The sequence below is a fragment of the Rhipicephalus sanguineus genome, unplaced genomic scaffold, assembly GCF_013339695.2.
Source record: "Rhipicephalus sanguineus isolate Rsan-2018 unplaced genomic scaffold, BIME_Rsan_1.4 Seq4304, whole genome shotgun sequence".
Lineage (NCBI taxonomy): Eukaryota > Metazoa > Arthropoda > Arachnida > Ixodida > Ixodidae > Rhipicephalus > Rhipicephalus sanguineus.
In genome coordinates this window covers 175,672-192,025 of record NW_023615237.1, presented here as the reverse complement: position 1 = coordinate 192,025, position 16,354 = coordinate 175,672, and the positions used below count along the sequence as shown (strand labels likewise).

General features: G+C 44.5%; 1 protein-coding gene across 1 annotated transcript in view; it reads left to right on the top strand.

Moving 5' to 3' along the window:
* The window catches only part of LOC119377306 (solute carrier family 26 member 6-like), a 54,272-nt gene extending 39,411 nt beyond the window's left edge, over positions 1-14,861 (top strand). Inside the window, exons 10-13 of the mRNA XM_049411568.1 lie at positions 433-546; positions 3,922-3,999; positions 11,462-11,557; positions 14,751-14,861. Of these exons, the coding sequence (XP_049267525.1) occupies positions 433-546; positions 3,922-3,999; positions 11,462-11,557; positions 14,751-14,861 (399 nt within the window). The remainder of the gene's footprint in view (positions 1-432; positions 547-3,921; positions 4,000-11,461; positions 11,558-14,750) is intronic.
* Positions 14,862-16,354: the final 1,493 nt, after the last annotated feature.

Genomic DNA, 16,354 nt, shown 5'->3' with positions numbered 1-16,354 from the left:
CGATGCCAATCATGGCCTTCATGGCTCAGCATGAAAACCAGAGCTCGAATGTAAATTTTGACACGGCACGTGAAATGCGCTCTTGTATCATTTACTCGCAGTACTGCGGTTGTAGTAAAAAGTACTTTAACATCGTGAACTTGTGCAGGCGCAAAATTTCCAGTGCATATATACTTCATATTTGCATTACATAGAAATGGTTGAGCCCGTTAAAAGTTCTTTGATAACTTATAACGGTATGATTTTTTTCTGAGCCGCTTCGTTAACAGGACGCGAAATGACAAGGGGAACATACGAGCAGAGAACTTCAGCTCTATGAAGCGTCAAAAAAAGAAAAAGAACTTTACATAATTGCCCGGTCAGGTAACTTTGTTTTCGCTTTTAATAAACTACGGAAATGTGTTGCCCATACATTTTCTTCTTCATCCACAGGAGATGTTGGCGTATGGCATGAGCGGTGTTGTCGGTTCGTTCTTTCTGTGCCTGCCGGCTGGTTCATCCCTCTCAAGATCAGTCGTCCTCAAAGATGTCGGCTCAATGACTCAGGTGCTTCATTTGCGAATATGTATGTCAGTTATAACCAATTTATTCAAATAGGCCAAGGAAAGAACTTTTCGTCTATTTTAATTTATTTCAGTTCAAGTCAAAATTTACCGCACTGCAGTTAAAGACAACAATTAATGTCCCCTATGCTTTCCCTGGCCTAACACTCTGATGGATTAATTTGGTTATGTCTAACGAAAAAACAAGCCCCTTGGAAAAATTACCATCTTTCCGTTTGACTAGAACCTGGTAAATATGAGCAAAATGAAGTGAAACTCTCCAGCTTTCTCATGTGCGACAATACCTCACGCAGCAAGTAGCGCAATTTCTGTGGCTGTTATTGCATATACATCTTTTCGCTTTATCACGTTCTTAAAGACACCGTCTCCCGTTCTGTTTGAGGTAGCACGTCGCACCGTCACCGCGTGGGCTGTATGACCTATATGTCGAAATGTTGAAGCGAAACAGCTTTAGGCAAACCTCCCTGCATTTGACAATTGGGACTGATGCCACTTCTTCCTTTTCGAATGCCTCACCAGCGGTAACTAAGAAAATTATTCATCGGCCGTTGAGATCCAGCTTCGGCCTCCTAGCACAACTGAAGGAAAAAATTGTAGCGCAAAGCAACACACGGACAGACAGAGAGGACGGCACTGGCGCTATTTCCAACTGTGTTTATTCAAGAAACGTACGTACATATATAAGGAACACAAGAACAGCAAGGGCATGACACTCGCGATAATCAGGCACAAAGCTAAGGGGGGATCATATCTATAAGCATTGTCAGCAGGAAATCACTTTTTTGGCGAACATTGGATAACAAGAAAGCTCCATGACTTTGGCGGTTGCACGCATGTTCAACAGATTGCAATTCTGAAGCCGCTAGATAAAGGAAAAAGGACCAAAGAATAAGCAAGAAAACTTGGAGATTGTTCATAAGATTGGTTTTTTTACATGGCGAAAACAACGGTTCTACATGAACAGTAACTAGGAAGCAATGCGTGATACGTAAAAGCGATGCTTCAGTATACATCACAAACGATGAATTGCGGGCGTAACCATTCAGAAAAACCAATGAACAAAAAACAAACAAGAAAAACATTTTTTTTTCTCTCTAACGGAAGCGCGTGTGCTTCTGCAAGCAGAATTGTAATGAAAACGACAACAAAACTTAAAGGTCCAATAGGGTGCGTCAAAAAATCAACAAGAAATAACGGCAACAAGACTTAAACGTGCAAAGGGGCGTCAATAAAACAGCAAAAATGAAAGTAAGATAACCCAAATGAGGTGAAAGTTAAACATGCCCTTCCAAGAAGGTCACTTCATTACTCATGAGTGTTATTGAAGGCGTGCTAATGCAGTTGTCACCGGTCTTTAAAATATAGTAGGCTTCAACTATCTCCCTTTCTGTCCTATCTAGTGCCCTCTTTAGGAAACTTGTGCGCGCAAACTCAGGTGTGCACCCGCATCTTTTGCAGTGCTCGGCCAAATGCCCTCCCGAGTTGTTCTTAACAGACAGCGCGTGCTCTCTGGCCCTCTCATTGAAACATCGACCTGTTTGTCACAGGTCGATGTTTCAATGAGAGGGCCAGAGAGCACGCGCTGTCTGTTAAGAACAACTCGGGAGGGCATTTGGCCGAGCATTGCAAAAGATGCGGGTGCACACCTGAGTTTGCGCGCACAAGTTTCCTAAAGAGGGCACTAGATAGGACAGAAAGGGAGATAGTTGAAGCCTACTATATTTTAAAGACCGGTGACAACTGCATTAGCACGCCTTCAATAACACTCATGAGTAATGAAGTGACCTTCTTGGAAGGGCATGTTTAACTTTCACCTCATTTGGGTTATCTTACTTTCATTTTTGCTGTTTTATTGACGCCCCTTTGCACGTTTAAGTCTTGTTGCCGTTATTTCTTGTTGATTTTTTGACGCACCCTATTGGACCTTTAAGTTTTGTTGTCGTTTTCATTACAATTCTGCTTGCAGAAGCACACGCACTTCCGTTAGAGAGAAAAAAAAAGTTTTTCTTGTTTGTTTTTTGTTCATTGGTTTTTCTGAATGGTTACGCCCGCAATTCGTCGTTTGTGATGTACACTGAAGCATCGCTTTTACGTATGACGCATTGCTTCCTAGTTACTGTTCATGTAGAACCGTTGTTTTCGCCATGTAAAAAAAAAACCAATCTTACGAACAATCTCCAAGTTTTCTTGCTTATTCTTTGGTCCTTTTTCCTTTATCTAGCGGCTTCAGAATTGCAATCTGTTGAACATGCGTGCAACCGCCAAAGTCATGGAGCTTTCTTGTTATCCAATGTTCGCCAAAAAAGTGATTTCCTGCTGACAATGCTTATAGATATGATCCCCCCTTAGCTTTGTGCTTGATTATCGCGAGTGTCATGCCCTTGCTGTTCTTGTGTTCCTTATATATGTACGTACGTTTCTTGAATAAACACAGTTGGATAGCGCCAGTCCCGTCCTCTCTGTCTGTCCGTGTGTTGCTTTGCGCTACAATTTTTTCCTTCAGAAGTCATGAACCAACTAGCCCAACAAAACGTATTGCTAAGTCCTAGCACAAATATGCGATGACCGTTTTTACTCCAGGATAATCATTAGGCCACGATATAAGGCATATTTCAGGTAATGAAGAAAAGACGCTCGTGAATGTTTCAATTAGGAAAAAGAAGTGGCAATGAACCTGCCCAATAATGATCAACGTAACCCGTCGGTCTTTTTTCCCGTTCACTTCTTCTGCCATTTTTTCCTCAGCCACTTCAAGTATCGCTTTTGCTCTCGTGACATCAGTGCCATAAGCTATAGGTGAATCCACTTGTACGAAAATTAGTGTTCACTTTTGCATCTATTGCATATATTGCAATGGCGAAAAACAAACACCGCGTAACATAGAAGGCGTGAAATGTGAAGTGAAAGAAGACAGACGTTGCGTGAGGTAAACCTTCGCATACGGGAACGACAGGAATTGTACTCACTGCATTTAGCTGTAGAGAGTTTACTCAACCGCCTCACTGAAGTATAAGTAGCATATACTGCGACACGTACGTTGGGTGCGCACGTTTTTTTGCACGCAGTTTAATGTGATAATGAAAGATGAAGTATTTCCATCATAGGGGTAGCTCCTACTGTCAATATTTTGTCTGCCATAATTACGCGCTCTTAGAGCCGTAGAAGCAGGCTATATAACAACCAAACAGCCACGCAACAGCACAGTTGGGCTGTAGTGGGTGTAGCAATCTAGGTTTTTTTAATTATTATGGTGGTAGGACAATGCATGCTAGTGATCATTTGCTTTCGTTGCTCTTCACATGAAAACAGGCACACAAATACTGACGCTAATAATTACCATATAATTCATTCCTCTTAGGTGTCTGGCCTTGTCTCAAGCGTGTTCGTCGCACTGACGCTGTACGCCTTTGCATCTCTATTCCGACCGGTGCCTGAGGTGAGACGCAAACGATACAGCGTGTACATTACTTCATGTTCAATGGCGGTACACGTAAACGGCAGTGCACAGCATTCGACATAATGGCGTCACAGAGACTTAAACTTAAAGAGATTCAAACATGCGCTTAAAGCATCAATCGTGTCGACGATGCAAAATGCGTAGAACAAAGCGTGTGAGCGGCCGGTCCCCGTGAACTATAGTATGCAAGCATGAATACGTATTCCACATCTTTCATAGTCGTTAAATTAACTGGTAAAGAGCACTTGTGCAGTGGCGTATCAACTTGTTCCCGAGTAGGCGGGTTGGGGAAGGGGAGGGGGCAATTCTCTTTCACTGCGTCGGTGAATATATATATATATATATATATATATATATATATAAGGCTTCCGCCGTTTTCGCACACGAAGAACACGTCGAGGCGGAAATATTTTGCCTTAAATGACACTGATGCGACGATTACGTATCTTTTATTTAGTAATTTGTGGGCATGTGTTTATATTAGGAAGTTGTAGTGCGTACCAATTTATGGTATACCCATTTATTAGAAATGAAGCAAGTCGCACGTAATTAGAGGTATTCGTCATTAATTTTATGTCTTATAACGAAAACGGCCGCAACAGGCGCGGAAAAAACGAGGCCTCTCTGTTACGTCAGACCAAAACTACACGACACAAAGAAGTGATAGTATTACCACATGTTAACTTCCCTCCCTGGCTCTCTTATGCCTCTGCAACAAAACTGCTAATGACAGTTGTTGGTCCTACTAAAAAATATAAAATGCGATGTATTTCTTGCGAATCAAAGACCGTTTTTACCTACCTACCTACTTACCTACCTACCTACCTACCTACTTACTTACCTACCTACCTACCTACCGACCCACCCATCCACCCACTAACCCACCCACCCACTCGCCCGCCCACCCGCGAACATCTGCGTACTCCTGTGGTCGTGTCCTGAACTTATAGGTACCAAAACTGGCATAGGTGGATATGAGTGTACGAGGAAGGGGATTCACAGGTCTTGACATACATAACGTTACATACCTGTCGCGTACGCCATAGAGCGATTTCGTTCAGTCACCTGTGGCCTTACAGACCCATGCCCGCATAGCACGGGCCCAGGAGAGCGCGTACGAGCCAAGCTTGATTCGTGGTTTAAATAAACCCAGGGACGCCGAGGATAGACATTATAAATTTTATAAGACAGTTTGCGGAGGTGAAACGCGTCAAAGCATCAACGTGATATTTTGCAGTCGTCTTTTGTAAGTGTCCCTTGTGGGCCTCGTGTTTTTAGCGCATCATTTTTTTTTCATTCAAAGACATACCGTTTGGTATAGGTCGCGATTTTAATGCAGGAGACAAACACCGAGAAAGGTACTGCCACCATCAGCCAGCAACGACGTGGTACAGACCGTACATATATGTATGTCATCAACAGTTCCTTAACATCACTTCAGTGTGAGTTTTAGTAACGGTGCTTGCCTAACGTTCATTGTGGTTTTAGTCCTTGCTATGCGATTTATAAAAACTCACAGTGTCTCTTAAGCAATCGCCTAAGACGACTGCAAGGCGAAAGCCATCTTCTTTATCTTCTCAGTAGACGTGCTGATCCCGCCCCGCCACCCAGTGAAAGAGAGAGAGAGAAACAACTTTATTGACGGCACAGCGAGGTCGTTGAATTTAGCTTGCCGGTGGTTCGAATGGTGGTGGCAAGTAGCTCGCGAAGACCTTTTCCAAAGCTTTCTGCACCCAACGCGGTTTTGCACTGCCTCCAGAATCTGAGGAATTGCAAGCTTTGTGCACCTCACCTGGTTTGCACTGCCTCCGTGATCGGCCCACCTTTGACCAAGCGATGATGTCATGTGATGGCGCCATCATGTCAAAGACATACGTGATTCACGCGATGTCACGTGATCGCGCCATGTGATTTGACGTCATGATGATGTCACATATTCTGGCGACTGGAAACGCCATGATCGCGTCATATGGTGACGTCATCACGCGATGATGATTTTTTCTCATGATTCGTGTTGGCGCCGACGCCGCAGGACGCCGGTCAATTGTCGCGTTTGATGAGGCACCTAAGGCTTTCGCCTTAGTAATGTAATAGAAATGACATATGTACTAAAACGGCTAAGGAGGCTACAGTTCAACGTCGCTCATACCTGCAAGAATAGATCAAAGAAGGCTGTTTACATTTCGTTTCGATAAGAGTGACGTCTGTGCTGAACTGTGAGTGTCGAGGTTAAGTTGTACCATAAGCTACCATTTACACGCCGGCGTAGTCGAAGTAATACATGTTGTTGGGCTAGTCGGTTCAATGGTAACGTAAAAGGTTTAAACTGCGCCAAGAAGACGGGGCGGAAAAAGGAACACACACATACACAAGCGCAGATTGTGTGTGTATATACGCTTGTGTATACGTATGTGTTCCTTTTTCCGTCCCGTCTTCTTCGCGCAGTTTAAGCCTTTTACTTAGTCGAAGTGTCTGGTTGAATTCATACAAAGACTCTTGGATGTGGGCGCGAAAAGACTAGTGTGTGTCCTTCTTCCCTTCGTCCTTGTTTTTTCGCGCCCACCTCCAAGAGCCATGACAGACCAACAAGCCCGCATCGCTACCCTCATACAAAGACGTCGATCCACCTCGAAAGACATGGCGCAAAGCTAAATAACGCGTAACACACAGCTACTCGCTGACTGCATCGCATGAATTCGATTCCAATAATGCGTGGTATTGGCCAGAATTGTTACGTTGAGTTTCTGTCATCCCTTTCACAGCAGAGCTGGTTGAGGATCACCGTGTGTCGTAGTAGATAGTTATCATCATCACGAACCGGCACGTGCTCTCTCCGTCCTCTTCTTCATTTTCTGCTTCGCTACCAGAAAACGCGCGCCGATTTAACCGGCGAGGGCTACAATGACTCTAATGGGCGAGGGAACTACTACAGAGAGAGATGAAGACAGAGAAAGAGAGAAGTTGTTGGCGAAAAAAATTGTGGGACGCTTAAGCTTCGCCTTAAAGTCAACAAGTGTTGCAAAGTGTGCTTGTTGGTGAATAATTTGAACTGCTTTGATCCAGCGCAAAACGGCAAACGGACACGAAAAGCACTGTATAGTGTCGTCATGTGCCTTCTCGTGTCCGTGTGCCTTTCCCACACGGACACGTGAAGGCACAAAGCCGTTCGCCTTTAAGAGTTGAACGCGATAGTGATATCCGGCGCCATCATCATCGCGCACTGTTTCGCATGTCATTATGTTCAGCCGCTCAGTCACACACACACACGAGAAACCTATAGTAAAGGTAAAGGTTCCCGCCCTCTCCAACAGCAATTCTATGTCAACAGTGTACCCACTACGTATGTGTAAGAGAATGCGCGCACTAATGTGTATGTCGTTTGTAATGGGTGGCAGCTGAAATTACGCGCAGTAATGTGCGTCTTTTGTAATGGGCAGCCAGCTTCAAACCACCAACTTGTTATGCAATTCACATGGTGCGACGCCCGATGGCAATATATGCTTGTACCCCGTTTTACTGCGATATTACATCTCGTACTGTGACACATCTACACAGGACGCGTATGTTTGTGAAGCATGAAACTAAATTTTAGTGCAGTTCCATGCAATGGCTTGGCTCTTTGGTAGAAAACCTGCTTGCCACACAGCCGGCCTGGGTTCGATTCTCGGTCTAAACTGAAGATTTTTTTATTACTTATTTTATTTACAACCTTCTCGATTGTTCGGTCACGCACAAGATGATGGCTTTTCGCTCACAACCAAAGAGACCGACGCCAACACCGACACCGGAATTTCTGCGAAACAAGCTCTTTAACGCTATCGCCTAAAAAATTTCTTGGCGAGGCGGGACCGGAACGTGCGTACCAACGATCCGAAGCCAGGACCAGCTAGGTGCCCACCAGCACTGCTGTGGCGCAGCCTTGCACGACTTACACACTTAATCAGGTCCTGGTTAAATGCTGGCTATATCCAGGAAACAAGACGATAAATGTCCGGTTTCCTGGCCATATCTAGCAGTTTAAGCGGGCGATCATTAAGGGTGTAGTGCAAGCTGCGCTAATTTTTCAGTTAGAACTTCTGATTCAGTGGCACTATTAACAATTTGCATACATTTAGTTTGTGCATTATACTCTGCTCCCGTTAGCAGCAAAATGAAAGGCCGCTAGTGGTGCTGTAAGTTCACTTGAACATTCATAGGAAATTTGGAATCGTGATTAGCTTTGGAAACCTCTCAGTGCACCATCCATGCTTCCCAGCTTTTCGCCAGTTTTTAGGTACAGCATCATCAGCAAGCAGGATTGAGCGAGGACACTCGAGGACGTTCACGCGTCTAATCTCAAAACGCAGGGTAATTTATATCCACCTAGTTGATGTAAATGATTGCCACAGCATTTGGTAATACTTAATGCGGGATTGCGGGGCCATGTAGCAACGAAGGACAAATATGCATGCTCAAACATGTTTTGATATATACTATGTGCAGCGCAATGAAACGAAGACAAAAGAAGACACACAAACGACATAGAGTGGCGCTGTACTTCCAGCTGATTTATTGAAAAGCATGAAGCCCGCTTTTATGCATGCGCACATGTTCATCAACAACTCAAACGCATCATGGGTGAGCATACAAGACTTGCATCTCTTTGTCACTTAGATACACGCTTGGCGTACTTACACACTTGATACCGTGTTTCCTCATGTGAGCTGCCTCGATTATTTCTCTTTCTGTTTTTGTTTTTGCACGCTTGATAAAGGTCGCGTGATCAAAGTGTGGAATGCATTTACACTTGCAGCAGTGATCTGCAAGATGTCCGCCTGAGTAGTTTTTTACATTCAAAAAATGCACACGTGCTCTGATGTTGAAACATCGGCCCGTCTACCTAATGTACTCTTTTCCACAGCTGAGTGGTATCTTGTATACCACGTGAGTCACACAATCTGTGTAACGGTGAGCATGCTCCTTGATGCAGGATTTCTTCTTATCTTCGGTGAGCATAGGGCAAATCTGACCTAACTTACATGGCGCAGCAAACGCCACTTTGACGTCATACCTTTGGGCAACCTTCTTAATGTTGTGGGAGAATCTATGGATGTATGGTATCAAATGCGATCTACGTACCTTTTTCTTTTTGCTGGCCAGGTTCCTTTTTTTTATGTCCTGTAAAACTGATTCACAGACAGCATTGGCAAGCGACGAGAAAAGCCCGAAGCGTCTAAACGTTGCAACTAGTTATTCAGACTATCTGAATAACCAGTATCAGACTAGCGAAAAGCTGCCTACACAGCTTTTTGCTGTGTAGGCAGCTTTTGGTTATAGTCCGAATAACCAGTTGCAAAGTTTAGACGCTGCGGACTTTCCTCGTCGCTTGTCAATGCTGTATGTGAATCAGTTTTACAGGACATAAAGAAAAAGGAACCTGACCAGCAAAAAGAAAAAAGATAGACGTAGACCGCAGGTGATACCATACATCCATAGATTCTCCCACAATATTAAGAAGGTTGCCCAAAGGTATGACGTCAAAGTGGTGTTTTCTGCGCCATCTAAGTTAGGTCAGATTTGCCCTTTGCTCACCAAAGAAAAGAAGAAATCCTGCACCAAGAAGCATGCTCACCGTTACCCAGATTGTGTGACTCACGTGGTATACAAGATACCACTCAGCTGTAGAAAAGAGTACATTGGGCAGACGGGCCGATGTTTCAGCATCAGAGCACGTGAGCATTTTTTTAATGTAAAAAACTACTCAGGCGGACCTCTTGCAGATCACTGCAACAAGTCTAAATGCACCCCGCAATTTGATCACGCGACCTTTATTAAGCATGCATAAACAAAAACTGAAAGAGAAATAATCGAAGCACCTCACATTAGGAAACCCGGTATCAAGTGTGTAAGTTCGCCAAGTGTGCATCTAAGGGACAAGGAGATGCAAGTCTTGTATGCTCGCCCATGATGCGTTTGAGTTGGTGATAACATGTGCGCATGCATAAAATCGGGCTTCATGCTTTTCAATAAATCAGTTAGAAGTACAGCGCCAGTCTATGTCGTTTGTGTGTCTTCTTTTGTTTTCGATTCATTGCACTGCACATACTCAGTATATATCAAGACATGTACCAACTAGCCCATCAACGGATCCTTCTAGATCAAACATGTTCTCTTTTTCAACACGAAAGTGTTTTATGGCGGGGTCCACGAAGAATTTCTCGACGTATTGCCGTCACGAAAATACGTCAGCAAAATGAACGCCATCAAATGACAAAGAAAAAAACTATGTGAAAAAGTTCTGTTGACAGGAGTTGAACCCATGACTTCTAGCTCCGCGACGATGGCTAAAGGGCGTTTAGCCCACTGAGCTACCGCCAAATACAAGACGGAGGCTACATGAGCGCACCTTTTATCTTTCACACTTTCCTCTCGCAATGCTCTTGAATAGATGGATGGATGGATGGATGCTATGAGCGTCTCCTTTATAACAGGGAGGTGACATGTGTGCCACCAGGCTCGGAAAAAAAAAGCGTAGCTTTGCTACGACTGTCTCATTCGGCTGGTTTCCAATGAAAGTGCAATTTCGTGAACGCATTAACACACCGCGAGGTGGTGGCTTTAGCCCAAGCCTCGCTCATAGCATCCATCCATATAAAAAAATAGCTCTCCGATCCTCGCCTGGCTGTCGCACTGCGTTCCGTGCTCGCACTGTGAGAATTAATGGCCAGGCCAGAGGGAAGACACGACGCGCGTAGGGTTTCTCTTCACGTTTCACGACGCTTTTAAGGAGTTCATATGGAGCATTAGTATTTATTATGTGCTTGTTGATGCCATATTTGCGCGGGATTCATCATATGCGGTGGCCACGCATACGTTAAGAACTTCAGCTACCGCAATGGTTAAATCATAATCATGGGCGTTAGTCATCGGTACGGAGATGTGCCACTAGGCATCAACGTGTATGCGTCCACATCAAGCGGTGCTATATCTGCCAAACAACAGTAGACATTGTACAAGCTCTCACATACCAGTGCCCTATAAACAATCAACTACTTCTGTGACGACACGTTTCACTTTCGTGCTATACCGATTCCTATGACAGAGGGATCAGCCCATCTTTTTTTGTAACGAGAATTCTCTTAACGTGACGACACCGTCGGCTTGCAAAGTTGGTCGTCATTTTGCTGAAAAGAACCGCAAAACGTGTTCTCTTGGTTATTAGCGACTGAAAAATTAAGTGTGATGTCACGGTGTGTTTAAGGGTCTTGCTGCTTGCAGACTCGTACGCTGAGAAAATTTGGAGTTATGAACTCTTGATGTCATCTGTCTCTGCGGGTAAACGAGAATCTGCCACCCCCCAGATAGAGCGTTACGTATTAAGGTTTCTACACAGAAAAGTTGCTTGATGTATCATTGCAAGCTATTATTTTTAAAGTTGTCTTGTTGCTTAATTCTGTTTCAGTGCGTCCTCGCTGTGCTTATCATAGTTCTCCTACTTCCAATGGTATTCAAGCTGCGAAACCTTCCCAAGCTTTGGATGATTAGCAGATTTGATTTCGTAAGTGGTGCATTCTTTTTTTTGTTTTCAAAATACTCTTGTACGATGCCTTGATGATTCATCATACCTGATGCGCCCGCAACCCTACTCCTGCGATGGTGCTTTTGACGCTAACGATTCTGAGTGCCGAGTGATAGTCATTGACTCCACATCTATTTTGAACCAATTTCGTCTATTGTGCTTCTACAGCTATGTATGGCACTACTGGGCGTCTATATTTAGGGATTCATTTCGCTTGCTTCTCTAGACCTTTCTTAATTGCTGATTCCTGTTGAGACACCACCACAGGCAATTTCTCTCCCGAAATACTTAGGTAGGTAATAATCCCTGGATATTTCATGGTAAAATATTTTGCAGTTATAGACCAAAGGTACAAGGCTAAAGCACGGGCAACGCCACATGTGCGTCTTTGATGTACAAATATAACTCTTTTGATGTGCTGGCGCCAAACTTCAGTGGAAACCATTTATCTAAAACAATAACACCAACAGTGCGCATGTTACGTTGACGCGTTTGCGAACCAAGTAAAATTTAAAAAAAAATACAACCAAGCAAAATGGACCCACGTGACTGAAGTTCATCTTCATGGCGCTCAAATTTACCAGTATTTTCGGCATGTTATTCAATTATTTATGTGAAACATGTTTCGGAAAATATCCTACATGAAATTAAGCACGTCGGTATATTGAATGCACTTTTCTTGATGTCCTAGCAGATGCGAAGCACGAAGCTGAATGGTGGCTTCCATAGTGCTGGAACCTTGTGCTGTTATCACCACTGCTCTCTTGCCGCCAATATGACTGGTGAATGAAGAACTAAAACTTCAGTCATCACGCATTGTGCTTGAATGAAGCGTCACAACACTGAACACGATATTTGTCGCCTTTACATATTCTTAAGGTCAAAGACCACCAGAACATCCGAATAGAAAACTTACTGTAGTGCAAAAAGTTTTAATATGTTAGAAATGATGCGGTGCCACTTTTATTGAAGGGACTTCCAGAAATGACTTTCACTGTGTAAATGTGTCTGATATTATGTGATTTTCTCGGAATGAATTTTGAATTTTGCCCGAACGTAAAAGGAGGCAGTGACAGTAAAGTTCAAACTTTGTTGAAGTCGTTGATTAACGATGTTATGGTGAAAACCGCGCATGTTGCTGGTCTCTGATTCATGAGATGCGACAGAGCAAAAAAAAAATTGATGTTTGTCTCTATTCCACGAAGAATAAGATAATTAGCGATAAGTTTCATTTCTATAAAGAAACAAAGCTTCGTGCGATTTACAATGCAAAAACGCCCCAGATAAATTTTGAGTGATAGGATAAGTCTATCTATGTAAGTGGCATTACTGATGAACGCATTGGTATTGACTATGCAGCGCACGTGTTATTTGCAACTACAGCCTAAATTAGAGCTGAACGTAACTGACATAAAAAACGACGCACACGGAGAGAGAGTAGAGCGCTCTCCTGTCTGTGTCTTGTTTTCTTTAATGGATAGCGTTTATTCATGCCGCACTATTGTGACTTAAAGGGCCCCTCACCAGGTTTGGCAATTTTGAGCTGACGAGCGCAATGCATGCACTAGGCGTTCACGATTACGTCTGCCAAAATTTGCAACGCTACGCGCCGCGTAAATGGGTCAAATTTCAAGCTGAACGCTGCTTGCCCTTCTTCTCGCGTCCACGCGCCCAGAGAATGAGGGGATGACGTACATGAGAGAATGGCCCTACGTAGATAGTAGTGCTGTGACTTCGCTCCTCTACGTAGATGATTGTGCTCTGACGTCGCCAACAGTAGCACGTGACACTGCGATAATTATTTGACACGACGCGTAGTTTTTGTAATTTGTTGCTTGAATGGATGAATAAAACTTGAGAGCAATAATAAAACACACAAACGGAATGTGTGCGTTTTCTTTTTTAATTTTTACTACGAATCGCAGCGAGATTCGAGACTAATCTACCTCCGTTTCGCACGCGTTCGTGTTCTCTCGCTTTGCGCATCGTGCAGACGCCACCCTTTACAACGAAACTAATTTTCTACCGCGTTCCAGTGCTCATTAGGCCTATTTATCCTCCCGCGTCTAACTAGATGTTCATGCGACACACCGCTAGTCTCGCGTCCGTACAAATGTTGCAGCTTTCGTGCTCAGTAATAGCATAGTCCCTAGGGACTATGGTAATAGGTTGAAAGCCAAGTGATCGGCGAGGGCGCATTCGGCATAACTTGCAGAGATGAAGCGCTAAGAACGCCGCCACAACACCGCTCGCGTCTCGGGGGCTCAGGCTGGTTCGGACGCGTCATGCGCTCGTGACATTTTGTGCGCATGACGTGTTCATGCGTAAGCGTTATGTGATCCTTCCGCTCGCGTGCCGAAGAGGGCAGGGAAGGAATTTGGCTTGCGAAGGCTACGCGGGGCGAGCCTGGCGTTGGGCGAGCGGCAAGGGTTTGCAGCTCGCCTCCTCGCATCATGGTTTCGCGCCGCTACAAATTATTGTTTTTCTCAGCTTCTAACCGACAGATTAGAAAAATTTTTGTGGCATAATGTTGTTTATTGGGCTCGCAACAACTTGCAATGTCTAACTAAAATTCGTCAGGTCACCTGGTGAGGGGCCCTTTAAAGAACTGTCCTGAAGTTCATTTATCTGGTCATTTGCGCAAAAGTTAAGAGGCAGTTATGGACGACAGCGTATGGAAAACAACAGGACCAGAACGATTACGGTAGCGTTTCAAGGTTGACGTTCAGCCAGCCTCGAAATTTTAAAAACCTGAATTTGAAAACTAGAAAGTCTAAAGAACGCTACATACACCCTGCTTGCCTTATCCTTTGCACTTCAATAAATTTAGCTTGTACACGCACTAACCAGACGAAATTAGTATTGCGTTATAGTGTAGTGTTCCAGATGACGATGGTTGCAGTATCGGCTTCTTGGTGAATGATTTGAACGGCTTTGATGTAGCGCGAAAGGGCACACGGACACGAGAAGGCGCTCTGTCGTGTCGTTATGCGCCTTCTCGTGCCCGTTTGCCCCCTTTTGCGCTACATCAAAGCCGTTCAATTGTTCCAGATGACGACTATTATATGTATGCATTGTATTTTTATTTTATATTTTAATGAAGATAACATTTTATAAATCAATAGAGCAGCGCTAAATAACTATACAGTGTATGGCCTTCGTTTTTTCTTAGGTCCTTTGGTCACTGGGTTTTGTGAGTGTGGTTTTCTTGAATGCCACCTATGGACTCATGGTGGGCATTCTTCTGGGGCTGCTTACCGTCTTCCTAGAGCTCAGCCGGTAAGCCACTGCCCTCTGTTTGGAATGACATGTGTTATTTGTGAAAGCGTGTACGAGGATAGGAAGGGCATGCTGACGACTTCAGAAAATTCCAGATTATATTAGATATATTTGCCCCACAAATTTAGCACTGCATCTATTAGGCATAGCCATGACTCGTTCACTATAAAACACCTTCCACCTCAATGCGCGACTAAATACAGCTTCGACGGCGGTTTTATGTGTGGCTCTGGTGGTGTGCGGTGACGTTGTGCAGTGCACTTAAACACCACCATTTCTGTTGGGTGTTGCGTAAATGTTTTCTAGCCCTTATTTGTACCTCCGTCCGTATATAGCAACGTTTCAAGCCTCAAATGTTCTATGGTAACTAAGGTGCTACAAGAACGGCGGCATGGCGGCATAAGTAACATAGGTTGCGCAATATTGCGGTGCATGGGCATAACAGGGGGGACACTAACGGAGGCACATAAAAACACAACCAGAACAGGCGGGCACAAACTATCAACTGTAAATATTTCGTGAGGCGCCACCTGGGGCTGCCCCACGAAATATTAAACTTTTACTAACCAGCCCAAAGGGATGCTTTATTGAAAGGCTTAAGTAAGATGCAGCCATATTGGGGTAGCACCACCCCGTGGAAGGGAACAATGTCATTACTGGGCATGACCTCGCGCAGTTGGTGCACCACCCCTTGAATCTACATGCCAATGGTCGCAATGTGGCAATGCTGAGCGATTACACAACGTTGTCTTTAAGGGCTGGAGAATCCCTATATACTGACTTTATGTCTCGTGAGAAGCGGCAGCGCTCACTGTCGATAGTCAGAGCAAAATGCCATCACGGCCTATCGTCGCACACACACACACGTTTTTTTTTTAACAGCGAAGATGTTCTTTGTTGAGGCTTCCCCGTCTGATGGCGTAGTGCTGATCACGTGGCATCGCAGTGTGGCGAGAGTGAAGCCCCGTACGAAGGGGAGGGCTGCGCCACGCGGTGAGTGGCAACGAAGAAATTTGACGAGTGAACTAATGAGAGGCGCGTCAAGAGGGGCAAGATTGAGGTTCAGCGGAGGAATCCAGCCGTTTTGCGAGAAGTAAGTCAGTGAGTGTCTCGGTGGATTTTAAAGGGGGGCGTTGGTTCTTTGTGAGTTTGCACTTTCATAATGGACAAGACTGCTCCCGAGGAAGAAGCCGCCGGACTTGACCAGCGAGAGCTTACGCGGAAAGGCGCATGTCGTCGCCGAGCCAACTGCAATGTTTGCGCAAGAGAGGCTGAAGCTAAGCGCCAACGAAGGGAAGACTTGAATGTCATCGAAGTACGCTATAGCCTGATGAAGGGCGGGCGTCAATTTTGCTGTTTCGACAGTGTTCGCGGAGTGGAGCTGGCCATGTTTTTTTACATAATTGCCGTCATTTTTGTTATTTAACGAAATTCGTTCCTCGGCTATTTGGTTCGTAATCTAAATACTGCATAGAGCAGGCTGAAAACAGGACAGAG